Consider the following 16473-nt stretch of genomic DNA (forward strand, 5'->3'; position numbering starts at 1 on the left):
AACCAGAGGTATGCCCATTCTCCGAAGGGGTTGGGCGCAATCCCTCAAATTTATCAGTCTGGTCCCTAAATTTATCATTTCCCCCTCCAAATGTACCTTTCCGCCCCAAATTGTCTTCTCAGACATTCGCAACATGGATAAAATTCACATGTGGGCACCCCCCTGGAAGTAGCTCCCCAATTAGTTCAAGATGCTAGGTGAACACCAAAAAGGTATTTCTACCACGAATTGAACATGATTGCAGAGGAGTATTTGAAATGCAAAAGGTCAAAGAAAAGGTAAACATTTTCCTGTTTGGTTTTATCTTCTCGTTTTAAATCAAACGTATCAATGTAGATTAAAAAAGAAATAAAAGCAATTATACGAAATACATTTTTATCACATCATTTAAGAGAGGTATTACACTTGAGAAAAAATATTAGGCACTTGACAGATCACGTTGTTCTCCTGTGTCAGAGGCAGAGAACCAAGTAGCGCGAGGAGAAGTAAAATGATGTTACAAAATACATCCATTTGGTGTATGTGTGTGGTGCTTTGCGCCATATTGATTGTTCCTGATGGAAAGGGTACGAGAACGAGGGAAGTGGGGATAACCAAACACCAATCCATCATTGTTTTAAACATCACCATATAACACAAAGTTCTCTCCCGCAGAATGTTTAGGTTCAATATTGCTTTTATTTTCTTTCTTTCCTTTTTTTTTTTTTTTTTTTTTTTTTTGTAATCCTTTGGTATGCATCAATACCTGTCACTCATTCGTGCATTTCATCTCCAGGTGGTGTGCCTTAGTACAAGCTAGAATCAAGGTCTTGCCTTGTTTAATACACATCTCGTATGTGTGTATATATGTATAAAAGCCATGAGATAGAAAGAAAAATTGAACTCAAACATATAGATATAAATCTCGAACGTTATATCACCCATCTTCACAATTAACTGCCATCAATAAAACACCGTGCGCGGGATACATATTGTTTTTTTGTTTCTGGTTACATTTCTCTTTTCTCATTCAAGAGCGCAACGAACATCGAACGTAAGTTTGATACAAGCAACATGTTTATAAAACAACGTAATCCGAATTGGAAATTTATTAAATATTTTATTTTTGTTTGTTTCAATTCATTTTCATGTAACAATAACTTTCTGTGTATTTATGGAACTCGTTTGATCTTCGTATGACTAAATATAGTTTTGAAAGTCATGTTTCATTTACTGCGTCAATTACCTGCTTCGCTGGGCTAAAATAAGAAAAAATAGTAATGTGTTCCGTTAGACAGTCACTTTTTACTATTACTAAAGCGCTCATTGATATCGGTTATTTTCGATCATTTATTTATCTCCTCCTCCCCTTCCCCCAAGTTGTGGGGCTGAATTTGGATTTAAACAACATCGGAAATGTCACTGTTCATCTCAGCGACCCTGAAAACTATGGATTTGGCTCTAATATTGGTCATTTTCGATCATTGTTATCTATTCTCTCTCCCCCTCCCCCAAGTTGCACTATCAAAGTAAAATGATAAAGAGATTTCAGGGCCTAACCTCATCTATGTTGAAAATTTGATCGGTTGACTGGTTCAAGAGTTATTAAATCACAAACATAGTCGCTTTCATTTTTATAAATAGTGTATAGTTTATTTTTTAAAAATAAAATTCCTAACAAAAAACAAGCGGAAGAAATCGCCAGACTTTCATACACGCATCAAATTTGGGTTTTCGGAGGTGATTTTAAGATTTATTAAGTGTTTTATTAATTTTAATATTAATAATAACATAGAACAGAAATGAGTAAACTTTTTTAGGATGGGTCAAAGAAAAAAACTTTAAGCGGGCTAATATAATTTACTAAAAGGAACTGTGGCACATTTACAAAGTTGTTGTAATCTAAGTCCTATTAATGATTGAAATATGATCAATAAGCTAAACATAAAAGGAAAGAAAGACAAAAAATTTTCCATAATTATTTATTTTTCTTAATTCATCTTCTTTTTATTCTTCAGATTAGGAATCTTATCGCAGGCCAGATAGAACTTTTCAGAAGTCCGCGAATGTAGTTTGCCCATAACTGATATAAAACATAGTCATCATTCCAGAATCACACCAGCAGTAAATTTATGCAAGATAATTTAGCTTTGAAATGTATAAAGTGATTGTCTTCATTTGAATTTTATATAACTTACCATAACTCCAGCCCTTCCTGTTGGCTTAGTATACTCTCACAAAGGAAAATTAAGAAAAATGCATTATCTCTTGACAGATCACGTTGTTTTCCCGTGTCACAGGCAGAGAACAAAGTAGCGCGAGGAGAAGGGAAACGATGTTACAAAATACAACAAATTTGGTGTGCGTAGTCCTTCGCGCCATATTAATTGTTTCAAAGATGAAGTGGGTCAATGGAAACTTGACCCAGAACCCAATGACCCCCCCACTCATTAGACCCACGACCCACCATGGCCCTCCACCCATCAAAACCCATCGTTATCAACTTTGAAACATGATCCACGCCTTTCTCTCCACTGACTAAAGAATTTACATTTGTAATTTTAAAAAGGCTATAAAATTATCACTAATTGTTTGAATTCCTACGGTCAGTCGCTCAACCACCGCTTTGTTACAAAACTGCTGGATTTGACCTTTACGATATAAAATGGTAAAGTACTTGTCATGGGCCGTATTACGATGAATTTCAATTTAATTATCATATATAATTATTTTCTTGTTGAATTACATATGCTTTTCAGTGGAAAATGGGATGAAATTTGAAAATCTCAACGTAAATCAACGTAAATTTAAAAAAAAGTAAAATTCGACTGTGTCTCGAAAACCAAGTAGTAAGTCCTATTGCTGTTATAACAATTACAAATATTAATATCCAAAAGTGCCTAAAATTCATTTTCCACTTAACAGTAGATAAATTCATCTTAGGTAAGTAAATAGAAACAAATGAAAATATAAGAAAAATGAAGGCCTTGCTGTCTAAAGTGCACTAAGCAGAGTCGGTCGGTGGGTCGTAGTAGGTCGGTCTGGTAGAGTAGATAGAACAATCTCCTAGGATTAACTCTGTTAAGTTAAAAAAAAAAAAAAAAAGCAAACAACAAAGGAACGGAAAAAAGGCTTACATTATTTCAGTTACCTAATTGAAAATTCAACATTACACATCTATTTTCAGAATAGATTATGTCGCTATATCGTAATGTAAATAAAGGATGATGTCAAAAGTGGAATTTAGTGTATTCGCAGAAGACATGTAAAGTAGGAAAGGGGTGATAAAACTTAAAAAAAAAAAAAAAAGATTAAATTTTCACTGAGGTATAAATTTACATATTTGTCCCTTTCACCAAACTGTAAGAAAGACAATTGTGAAAAAATGACAGTTTTGTGCTGGTGTGGTAGATTTCAGGAAAGGAGCTATATAAGACGTGCGTTCAAGACTCTCTCACCAGGAATCGAACCTAGGACCTCTACATCAAAGGCGAGCTCGCGCTAACAATTAGATCAGCGGGGAGGGTTGTATGCAGTTGTAGGCATACTTTTCAAAATTAAGATTGTTCATCGTTCCCTCGGAGCTAGGGGGATAGAAAATGCTAGTATTTTTTTTTAAATTTTCTGAATTTTTATTCTTATTTATCCATACATTTATTTTGAAATCTTTCGAGGTAAATTGAAACTGACAAGTCATTTCGTTGTATACCAAATAAATCTACCTTTTTTAATCTATAAAAGAAAGTATTCTATTAATTATTATGGCTTGGTACAATTCGGGCAAAGTTTAAGCACACGAATTATAGTGGTAGAGCGCTCATCTTGAGTGCGAAAGATCTCAGGTTCGATCCCGCACTATTTGAATTTATGGAGGAAACCATCGTGTACGTGAGTTTTCTCGGTGTTATCCCGTTTCCCCCACATTCTCATTTCCATAATTTCTTTCAAAACCATCCACTTTCAATAATCATCCCCCAGTACTTTAGCCTGAAGGGTATAATTGCGGACCGTTAAAAATTTAGATTTCATTTGATTTCCGATGATCATATAGTAACACTATTCAGTTCTGTCAAGACATAATGTTCCCAACTTTCTTAACTTCTCTCTGGCTGCATGTTCCGAGACATGTTTTGCCGACTCGTTTATCCACACTGCCAACAAGCATGACATGTTACTTGTCATAAAGCAAATCGTTAAATTCTTATCTTGACGTATATGCATGCGATAACCGTGAAAAGGAGATTATGTATTTATAATGCATTCGTAGAAGACACCTACGTATGTGGGAGGGGAGTAAAAATGCAGGTAGTAAATATTTATTGTTAGCGAGAAAAGCATCTCGGCCGACATTGTCCAAACATTACCTGGAACACCCTCAGAAAGAAAGATGCTTGTGTGAGCTTTTTATGGTGCTTTATAATCTAATCTTTTTCCTTTTTTTTTTCTGGGTTATCTAAATAACTCTCAGTGCTACAGTACACTTTTGTTATCTGCTGTACTCGGTTCACAGACAATTTTATTGTCTCTGGTTCTAAGTGTACGTGAATCTGTGAGTTTATGTGTTTTAAGCTTGGTCATAAATCTATAGACAATGTATATGTTTACGAAGGAATTATTCAAATATATTGCAATGGTGAGTATTTTGTTTTTGTTTTTGTTGCTGTTATAATTTAACTTTACAATATGTTTACAGATCAAGATCCAATTTTCGTAGAAACTATCATGTACGGAATTTTAATTATCTGTTGCCATGAATGGATACTTTTACTTATATGATGGTAAATGCAGATCCAGATTAATGCCTAGGCTCTGGCCCACAGAGCTTAGACCGACATATTTGGCTCCCTCTTCTTCTCTTTATTTATTACAGAATAAATTAATTTATTGGACTAGAGATTTTCCACGAGGAAGTTTTTGCGTTTCAGATCGTTATATGCTTTTCTCTTTTTCGAACAGTCCTGCCGTACAAAAATGTATTGAAACAATGAGATGTTCTGTCCGCCATAAATGTCCAAACTCGCGAGCTCGGCATTTGTGCTCAACTGAGCTCGGGCTCAATAATTGAGCGCGAACCCAAGTGAGAAAGAGCTGCAATGAAATAATTGAGCGCGAGTCTCGTCGAGAGAAGTGATTGCGAGCCCTGGCGAAAGAAGTGAGCGCGAGCCAGTTAACATTAGTGAATGCGAGCTCAGTTGAAAGAAGTGAGCTCGAACTGTAGCGACCCCAGTGCAAACTGGTCATCTATGCTGTCCACGACTGAATGCTGGATCCATTATCAATGACAATACTGGTCGTTGTCAGGAGCGCACCCACGTGGGGGGTCCATCATGTTCGGACACCCCCTCCTTAAAATATGATAGCTTAACATGTATTTGTACACTTTCTTAATAAAACTATATTTGTTGAGCAAATAAATCCTAAAAAGTTTTGATCTTACATTTAATCTGTATACCTTCTTTCCTTGAGAATATAGGTGGTAGTACTTATCAGTTACTTATTGTCTTTTCGGGTACAAAATAATACCGGTTCATTGCTAAATGACTTAGTGTCTTGTAATATTGGATCTCCCGCAAACTTTAGTGCCACTTTCAAGAAAGAAAGAAAAATGGGTGATCATCTGGTCGTTGTAACTTACAACAAAGCCTAGAAATTCGATCAAAATATAAGATTTTCTTCATTAATTAAAACAGAATGGGCAATAGCGCCTTCAAATCCGGTAAATACATTTTTTTTAAGGGGATGAGGTGGTTCCAGAAGTATAGCCTAGATTGCAACAAATCCGGTCATGGGGAAATGGCAAATTTATAAAGAGAAACATATAAATGTACTTGTATTGAACATAGTCTTGCAATACGAGAAAAAATTGAGTAATGAACAAGTGAGTCACACGTATACATAACGTATTGTTATTTATCCTTTAGTGAACGGAAACTGATACTGAGTCACTCGTTGCTAGTTTATTATCTCATGTTGAGAAATCAATAAGTTGAAACTGTTTATATAGTACTAAAAGTAATATATTACTGCCTAAGTGCTATGTCGCTGAAATTTTGATTACTCGTATACTTTTTAGCTTTTCTGTTATTTTAAAACTTGTGAAAAAAAAACAAAACTTTACTAAGAGAAGATTTGCGTAGGTTCGACATTCGTTCGCAACTTTCAAAGCAGCAAGGAAAAAAAAAATGCTAAGTACAGGTTGTTCGAGAAGTTCCCATTACCGTGAGATGGAAATATGTGTCGCCGTTGTGGATTCGATAGTTCAATCGACAGAGAAATCTATTAGCAAAACAGCGGTCGAGCTCTAAATTTTGTGGACGAATGGCTATAAAATATCTATGTTGCTAACTATGGTTGAAGATCCAACCATAGACGAATTACAACATTTAAGATTTTCAATAAATACGTTTTCAATTGTGGTTTCTTATTTTCCTTCTGTGTTCAAATAACTCTTGTTTGTTGCGATCTTCTTCCAAATAACTCGAACAATATTGTCGTTTTTATCAAATATACTAGTCTTTAAATTATACTATAATATGCAATTATGTTTGTATTTTTGGAGAAGTCAGGCGGTGCCGGTAACATTGTCTTATAATGTAGCTCTCTTGGAGGCGAGATAGTGTGGTGAGAAACGATCTATATTGTAAGGGTTGATCTTGCATGATGGTCCGTGCATTCACCAACTACTGTACATCGGATTCAATCCGCCTGCCCTCGGTACGCGCTGGCTCAGTGGTAGAGCGTTCACATCTGCTGCAGAGGATCCTTGGTTCGATCCTAGTTTGCACCAAATGATCTTTATGATGGACAAACACCATATGGGTGGGTTTTCTCCAGGTTTTCCAGTTTCCTGCTACTTTCTTCATTCTATCGATTTCATTCAGTTTCGCAATTATTGTCTCATTTGGCCTACAGGGCATAAATTGTAGGACGTAAAACCAAGATTTCATTTCATTTTCAATTCTCTGCCGCGGTGTGGAGCTAACATTAATAGTGGTAAGTCCTATCATTCATTAGGATTAGGATTAGGAATTAGATTCCTAGGCTTTCGGGATCTATGACCATTTAGCCCGTCACACTATCCAAGGAAAGGAAATGAAGAAAGGATTGGGGGAGGAAAGAGGCGGCCTGCGACCTATATGTTAGGTACCATCCCGGCATTTTCCTGGTATAAATGAGGAAAACCAAGGAAAAACTCGTTCTTGACTAGCCTGAGAATTTTTTTTTTTTTTTAACTCGATGTTCCGTAAAACTCAAAAACTCGGAGAAGAAGTCGAGACCTATTATATTCAACCAATGTGGAGACACTGTTTATGAATGTAGGAAAAATGTTGGTGTTATGATGTTATGCGTGTGTAGGTGTTGTAACAAAATGTACAACATAATGAAAAAAAAAAACAAAAAAAAAACTAGAAAGATAATGTGTCAACAACCCAAAATGCGAGAGCAAAGAAAACATCAAAAGAGAAGTTAACCATAATAGGAGAGACGTTTATAGTAAATGTAAATGGATTGGATAAATGGAAATTAAAGAACTTAGCCGACTGATAAAAACTATACGTTTGAAAAAAAAAAAGTTCTTGTTTTGATTTGATGTAACTTTTCCTTCCTCCACCCTTTTTCCTATGTTCATCTTGGACGGATAGTTGAAAGAAAAACCAGATAGAGAGTCAAACACATACACACAAATAACAACAACAACAAGAAAAAAGTTGTATGTCCATCTTTTTTTACAGCTTCATCCATTATTCATCAAAGTAACTCAGATTAGTTCCACTGTTACCGTTTTCCAACTCTTCTCCTTCTTGCGAGTTAAACTTCAGAAAACAAACAAAAAGAAAGAAAGAAAGAAAGAAAGAAGAAAAGAAATAGTCCCTTGACGATGGCATGAATTATTTAGAAATTTTGCCCCTACTATACACACGTGGAGTCAAATAAGGCGTGCAGTATCGGGTTCGATTATCAGTAAGAGTGAAAAATTTTAGTTCTTGAACTAATATCATGAGTAGGGCCCGGATTAAAAAGGGAAAATACAAACACGTTTGCGCATATGCAAATGCATATTTTCAAGGTTAGTGCACATACGTATTTCTGCATTAAAACCATCCTGATGCTAGTATACACGGAGAATATTCAAGTCCGAAAATAACTATCATCATCATCATCATACCATCTTATCGCCACTGGTAGATTACTTGCCCAAATTAGAAGTTATCGTGCAGTTTCTTTTTTCTATTTCGTTTTTATGAAAATGAAACGAAATGGAGTATATCAGTTTAACGTCCTACGATTATGCCTTTTAGACTAAGGCAGACGATAATTAAGGCAAGTGAATGATGATGGAAGAATTGATGGCATGAGAAAGTGGGAGAAAACGAAAGTATTCCGAGAAAACCCACGGATACAGTGTTGTCCACCACAAACTTACTTGACCGAGGATCGAATCCAGGACCCCACACATCAGAAGTAAGCACTCTACCACAGAGTCACCGTGCTCTCCTCATTTTGATGAAATAATTACAATCTTTAATAACGTTTATCGATTATAATCTTCCTCTCTCTTTCTTCTTCTATCTTCTACCATACTCGTCGGAAAAAAAGAACTTAGCTACTATGTGTCTAAGGAAAGCTGACGTCTGACAGTTGGGCAGAATACGTTAAACGTTTTAGGATATGTTGCCAAAGGCTTTGTAACACTAGAGGCAGCATCTCTTGTGACAAACTTAAAATGCTTAACAAGTGGTAATTCTACAATCGTAATAATAGGCTATAACAAAAATATTTGTAACTTATAAATTTTAAATAACAAAATCAATTATTTGACAGAAGATTCAACATGTAACTACCGGAATAGCACGGTCTATGGTCTTCGTTGTCTAGAAACAAAGTGAAACAATAATGCAATAATTGGCCCAACAACCCTTTTCTTCGTTTTGTTTACAGTACGTGTCAGAGTTAAGCGTCAGCATTGCTTAACTGCACAATAAAGGTAAACTATCCCTTCTGGATTTTGTCAGAAAAAAATTATTTAGGTCTGTATAATATTATAGGTTTTTAAAAATTAAATATTTATTTTTGACATAAATAAAATCGTTTGACCTGTTTGCGAGAAAATCTCAAATTTTCAATTTTCACTGTTCAGTAAACTATCTTTGTTTCTGGGTTAGGGAGAAAATTCCACATCCCTCTTTCCTGGAAAGTTCCATTAATAAACCTATGATTTAAACATAGTTGTGGATACTTTAAAGGAATAGGGGAAGGGAGGCGTGTAGTATATCCTGAGGGGACAAATATCCTAATATAATTTTTCTTCCGCGTGTAGGAGCATGAAAGAATAAATCCATAGAAATTTAGAATCTTTCCACTATTACGAGAATTTTTTTTTATATCGCATTGTCCTTGAAGGTAAAAAGTGTGCTTATTACTTGTAATGAATGTAATCTTTTTGAATCTGGCAAATAGAGAATGCAAATGTTCTTAAAACAATCCTTGGTTGTTCTTTGCGCACTAACTTGTTTAGGAACGAAAAGGGAGGGAGAGGCGAGTGACTTGTTTATAAATAATGACCGCAACTAAAAGATGAGAGTATGGAATGCCGTTCATCCGGATCCATAAATGACAAAAGGCCCGATTGGGATGCTAATGAGGGAGGAGGGAATATTGTTGTATGCAGATTGTTTATATGCGTGTGACCCTGAAACAAGATACAAGTACTAAGTACGCATGGGAGGTCTTGATTGCGGTTAAATGCTTGTTAAATGATAATAAGTTTGTAACGTAAGAACGTTATAACTTTGTAGAAAATTGCGCTGTTCCCTCAAGTGGAAAATTTCACACATGTATGCTTATGAGAGATAGTGGTCTTATAAGGATGTTTTAAGTTCTGGTGGTTAATGAACTTAGCAGTTGTTTAACACAATATAAGTTTATTTATATTCTTGTCCTTCATTTTTTTAATTGATTAATTATATCTAGAAGACGAGATGAGAGAGGAATAAGCCTTTCCAGCCCCACAAATGTATAGAAGTTTCGTCTTGGTTCTTAAAAAAAAAAATTAAAAAAAATGTTTCGAGTCTTGTCTCATTTTGCAAATTTATGTACAACATTTATAGGTTCTTTTAAAAAAATCATCTGAAAATTGTTAGAATCATCCCGCATCACGAGAGGTGCACGAATTGTGTCAAATAACAATATTTAAATAATATTTATTATTGAAGTATATTGTGTAAAGACTTTCGCATCTTTAAATGTTTGATAAATGCTCTTTCCACGTATTTACAATTACTTTTACCAATGTATAGCTTTTATACTATGAATCACTAAAACAGTGTTTGAGACCTAACATTTGGGTAAATCAGTGTTGCCGACGAGATTTGTGAAGTTTCTGGTCTCGTGTCGAATTAAGAAAAAAAAAATGCACTTGTCGTATCAATCTTGTCTCGTTGTCACAAGACTTCAAAGGATAGCATATATCGTACACGATCGATAATAGTCTACCCAGTTCGATGTTAACCAAACTTGGTATACGGATTCACTTAAACAAGTTTAGTGCGTAAGAAAGAAAAACTCTACCTGATCGATAAAGTACATCTGATATTGACCAAACTTGATCTTAGGCCCCGAGCAGCATAGTTGCTAACGCTCTAGCCTTCAGTGCGACTGGTCCCGGGTTCGATTCCCGGTGAGGACACTCGATCGAAAAAGCGTAAAAGCTTTTCAAGCCAGTCATCCTGAGTGAGGTTTTCCTGGGTTTTCCTCGTTCACATCACGCAAATGCCGGGATGGTATATATCATACTGGTTTCAGGAGGCCGCTTCCTACATTCCCTTTCCTCGGATAGTGTGATCCCCGAGGGACGTCATCAAGGGCTCCGATTTCTCTGTAAATTTGGGGGGGGTATTCAGATGCAGAAAGCATATATGAGGATTGTAAGACAAATTGCAATCAAATTATGCCAAATATTGTAAATTTACAAATACAATGTCGGGTCCTACATGAGCTTTGGGGGGCCCGGGCCCCCTCGTCCCCCCAGGATCGACGCCCTTGGACGTCATCTCTCATACGTGACGGGCTAACATGGCCATATATGCCGAAAGTCTAGAAATCTAATTTCTAAAAATCCTAAACCTAACTTGGCCTTGTGACAAATTTTGAAGAGTTTAGTGGTTATATACAGGGTGGCCCAAAAGTAGGTATACAGTCCCGTACTGATCAACTCATTGCTTTTTATATCATTTCTTATTGTTATCCATCAGGTAGACTTAGTGTCTTTATTATTTGTTCTTAATGTCTTTTTACTTATATCTTAAGCTCGGAACAGCTGTAACAAATAAACATATAAGCTAGAATCAAAGCAGGGATGTGTACCTACTTTTGGGCCACTCTGTATAATAGTATAGTATAACTTACAATCCATTAGTTTCCAAGATATCGGCCATCAAATTGGGGGCTTGAACTGTCATTTTTTTCTTTTTTTAAAATCAAATTAAATCTTTAAGTTTTACGTTCCACGCTTATGCCGGCTAGGTTAAAGGTAGGGATGCACGCGAGACGAGACGAGACGAGAAATGGAAAAGTCTCGTCTCGTCTCGCAGCCTCAAATGTTGGTCTCGTCTCGCGTCTCGTCTCGTCTCGCAAATGTGAAGTCTCGTCTCGCGTCTCGCATAAAATTTTGAGTCTCGTCTCGCGTCTCGCGCGAGACTTTCTCGCATGGTCTCGCAGTCTCGCATATATTCTGGTCAAAATTTTGCAATGTGTTATTCTATGGCTGTTAATGAATGATGATGTGATATTCTGTCCGAAGGCAGGTATTTGACCTAAAATCCCTTGGCAAGCTGAATCCTTGGTGGTTTGCCATTGCTTTCCATGGGATGAATGTTCATAACATCCTAAGGAGACGGAACCTAAAGTTCAACATGGTATCCGAACTTGTGTCCCCTCCGCTCCAAATTAAAAGAAAAGTTGTGCTGGAATTTGATTCCTGGACCATTAATTTTCGTCAAATTAACCCTTTCCGGTACCCGGCTTTTTGGGCTATTTTTTAGACTTTCAGTCAAGCAGCTACTGCATCGTCACTATTTATCCTAGGATCATAGTTCATACCTCATTCTCTTCAGAATGAAGCTGGCTTTCAAATGGCATCACTTGCATGCGCATATCATTTACCAGGAGCGGGAAAATGATGTCAAAGAGAAAATTACGGAGAGACTTTTTTCTCGCACTTTGGGCCCCTCTGGAGCGGCCCTGTGTGAACGTACCCATCTAAAAAAATCTGATAAATAGTACTTGGTATACTAAACGTGTGTGCCAAATTTCAAGTTTCTATCTTGAATAGTAAGGGCGGAAGAAATTTTATCAGGAATTCCCACCATGCCCCAAATTACCGTAAAACACCATGATCTCAGGTAAAAAATTTCCTGAGACATCCCTAATTACCCTAGGGTCATGTTTCGCCCATCATTCTCTTCAGCTTAGAACTGCCTTTCAGGCGGTATGACGCACATGTCTCCATCATGTATCTAAGGCGGGAAAATCCCGAAAAAAGGGATTTTTGGGTCTAAATATCCTTTTTTTCAACTTTTAGCCCCTCTAGACCCCATGTTTTAACGCAGAGATCTGAAAAAATCTGATAAATACTACTAGATGGGCTGAATGTTTATGCACAATTTCAATTTTCCAGGTGCAAAAGTAAGCCCGCAAAAAAAAAATATATACCGACAATGTCCCATATTTCCGTATACAGAGGGAAATTTTTAAACATTCCCTGAGACATCCCTAATTACCCTAGGATCATGGTTTGCACATCATTCTCTTCAGAATATAACTGCCTTTCAGGCGGTACCATTCACTTGTCTCCATCATGTATCTAAGGCGAGAAAATTCCGTGAAAGGGATTTTTGGTAAAAAATTCCCTTTTTCAACGTTTAGTCCCTTTGTACGCCCATGTTTTAACACAGAAGTACGGAAAAATCTCGTAAATACTCCTCGGTAGACTGAAAGTTTGTGCACAATTTCAATCTTCTAGGTGCAAAAGTAAGCCCGCAAAAAAAATATATATACCGACAATGTCCCATATTCCCGTATACAGAGGGAAATTTTTAAACATTCCCTGAGACATCCCTAATTACCCTAGGGTCATGTGTCGCACATCATTCTCTTCCGAATAGAATTGCCTTTCAGGCGGCCATTCACTTGTCTCCATCATGTATCTAAGGCGGGAAAATGAGGAAAAACGGGATTTTTGGGTAAAAATATCCCTTTTTTCAACTTTTTGACCCTCTGGATCCCCCCCTGTTTTAACGCAGAAATCTGAAAAAATCTGGTAAATACTACTCGGTGGACTGAATGTTTGTGCAAAATTTCAATCTTCTACGTGTAAAAATAAGCCCGCCAAAAAATAATGAACATAGACGGGCCCCGCAATATTAAAAGAAAATATATATTTTAGAATTGTGACGTCATCACCTTCTATGTCTCGACGCAGGAAGGTGTGAAACCATACGTAAGGTCTTCTACAATGCCTCTGGACTTGAAAAAAAAAAAACGGACGAAAAAGCCCAAATAGGAGAGTTATAACGCAATGTACCATGAAACACCCCGTATGGTACAGATTGTACCATGGGATCCCCAAAGAGTTAATAGCATAATTTACAGCAAAACCAGCATAAATTGTTGCTGGATCCAACATTGTTTTCCAGCTTAGAGGTCTCCAGCATTATTTGGCTCTTCTAAAATATCGTCGCCACTATCAACACTTACACGTTTTGGTCGTTTCCTTGAAGGGTGATTTTCCATTATAAAGATGTTTTTATACCACCAAAAGAGCTTGTGGACAACAAAAGAACTCCTCACAACACAATACGACCCAATTCTTTTGGTTCGTTCGCGCTTGTAGCAATGTTGCATTATCGCATTTTATCAACTTTCGCTTTCAACTTATATAGTGTTGCCAGATCTAGAAAATAAAATTACTGACAGATATAGGGCCATTCCTACCATCTCGCATCAAACCTATAGGGCCATCCTACCAAACCATTGTTTGAATTAAACTTCCGATGTTTTTGATAAATATATAGAAAGAAAATACTTATTCCATGTAAAAATATCATGTTATTTCTGCGAGCCGAACCCGGGATAAACTTTGACGAGAGGGGACTTCCCCGCCATCCCCCAACATAAATCGCTAGTAGTAATGTGAAAAAGACAGAAACAACAGAAATATCACATTTTGCAGCAATAGGGAGTCTTATACGCTTTTCAGACCAAAAAACAGAAGTTCATGTATTCGTGCGCGCCCGCGTGTATGTGTTTGTGTCGCAAAATAAAGTCCTAAATCCGTGTTGTTGTAATAAATTTCCAATTTACAAAGCTTTTCTTTTTTAATGATATTTAGAAACTAAAGAAGGCTTTAATTCTGAAAATCAACCTTGAATAATAATAAATCTCATAAAATGTCTATTGCCCCAATCACTTTTTTGTTCCTGGAGGCATTAACGCTCAACTTAGAATATTCAATAAATGTAAAATCACTAAATATATAATTACATGTAATTCATAAATGTTGCGAGACTGCGAGAAGTCTCGCGAGACTTCTCGTGCGAGACTTAACTGAGTCTCGTCTCGCGTCTCGTATCGCACGGATTAGTCTCGTCTCGCGTCTCGCATAAAATTTTCAGTCTCGTCTCGTGTCTCGTCTCGCAAATGCGAGACGAGACGAGACTTCTCGCGTCTCGCGTGCATCCCTAGTTAAAGGAAACGGTGATGATGAGAAATGAATAAAATGGTGGAATGAAGAAAATAGGAGGAAACCGGAGAACCCTGATAAAACCCATGCACACGGTGTTTGTCCACCACAAAGTTCACTTGGCGCAAACTGTGATCGAACCAAAAACTCCATGCACCAGAGGTGAACACTATACCACTGAGCCACGGCGGACCTTTTTTTTTTTTAAAAAAAAAAGTACTATCAGATCGATGAAGCTCTTACGATCGTAACCAACTTAGAAAGGGGTACATTTTCATGACTTTAGTGTGCACATGAAATATGGTTTACACATTTTTAGTTCCCGAGTTATGAGGCATCAAAATTGGCGTTCAGATTTAGTCGAATTTACGTTTTTAGAAAAAAAAAATCACTAATTGAGGGACTTATTTTCAAAATATATCATTCTCATCTTCAGTTATACACTAAAAGTGGTAGAGCGTTCACCTCTGGTGCACGGAGTTCTTGATTCGATGCCAGCTCGCACCAACTGAGTTTTGTGGTGGACAAACACAGTGTGCGTGGGTTTTCTCGAGGTTCTCCCGTTTCCTCTCACTTTCTTCATTCCACTGTTTCATTAATTTGTCGTCTCCTTTAGCCTATCAAGCATACTCGTGGGATGTAAAACTTGAAAGATTTCATTTAATTTCATTTCTACTGTAAAATTGGCAATTATGGAACATGTCATCCCTAAGATTGGGAAATCGGGTTCGTCATTTCTAATTGGGTTCGTCCGATTTCAAAAATTCCTTCACATTAGATTGAAAATATCATATTTGTGGATATGGTTTTCCCTTTTACATTTTATTGTAACTCTCATAATAACCGAGTTACCCTGTGTCAGTGGACTTTTGAGACACTCTGTATTTACGATCCACAGTCCAAAATTTGCTGCCGGATGTATTATATCAAAAGCAATAATGTTAAGTATTTAGCCACGAGGTGTTGGGACAGTCCTGTGAGGTAGATTTACTCATATAATATCTTTATAGTTTTTTTTTTTTAATGATAAGTAAAAAACCCAAGAGAAGGATGAAACGGGACGTAGAACTTTTTTTTTTTCGCGACAGTTCCTAAATGAGATATATCCAAACTAAGTTAAAATTGATGTGATAGGACATGGATATAAGGACCAATTTATGTAAATGTCAAGCTCGAAAAAGCACTTGAAGAATATAAAAAATACATCCTTTTCTACAGTGCTGTGTTAGTTTGAATAGATAAAAATCTTGGACGACACATTTTTCCTTCTTGTTAATGCTTAACACTTTAAGTGTGTCTCTCGCGCCATCTATGAATAGTTATCATTGAAAGGAGAAATAAGTTATGTTGATAAAGAGACTCTTTTTTTTTTTTTTTTTTTTTTCATCATGAGATCTAAAAGATTTAAAAGGAACGAGAAGTTAAACAACTTCATTCAACAGTGTCAGTAATAGATGGCAAAATCTCTTAACTCCGTCTCCCTTTTGGGTATTCCACATAAAGCTTCTTGTATGGGGAGGGAAAAACAAGTTGTTTCAGATGGACACGATAGCTGTTTGCTGTTTCGTCCTTGTAGTTTATAAGATATAAACATGAGATACATTTAATTGGGCGCTCTTTAATTGTCATTGCCGCAAGCAAAACTGATAGTTATATAATAAACTTCTATATTTTATTCTGTGTAGTGAACGCTGCCGTCACGTGAGATCAGAAAGAAATGGATTTCACATTTTTCTAGTGAGTTGTTTTCTGTG

At 36.6% G+C, this 16473-nt stretch overlaps 1 protein-coding gene across 3 annotated transcripts in view; it reads left to right on the forward strand.

The window, feature by feature from the left end:
- The window catches only part of LOC145672866 (breast cancer anti-estrogen resistance protein 3 homolog), a 420567-nt gene that overhangs the window by 177424 nt on the left and 226670 nt on the right, over positions 1 to 16473 (forward strand). Inside the window, exon 1 of one of the 3 annotated variants that reach the window (XM_081742039.1) lies at positions 4503 to 4612. The exons of the other annotated variants lie outside the window; for them this stretch is intronic. Within the exon in view, the coding sequence (XP_081598165.1) occupies positions 4537 to 4612 (76 nt within the window). The 5' untranslated portion in view covers positions 4503 to 4536. Of the gene's footprint in view, positions 1 to 4502; positions 4613 to 16473 lie in introns of those variants that run through there. 3 annotated transcript variants of the gene reach the window in all.

The sequence above is a fragment of the Thermobia domestica genome, chromosome 2 (assembly GCF_964235325.1).
Source record: "Thermobia domestica chromosome 2, izTheDome1.hap1.1, whole genome shotgun sequence".
NCBI classification, from domain to species: Eukaryota; Metazoa; Arthropoda; class Insecta; order Zygentoma; family Lepismatidae; genus Thermobia; species Thermobia domestica.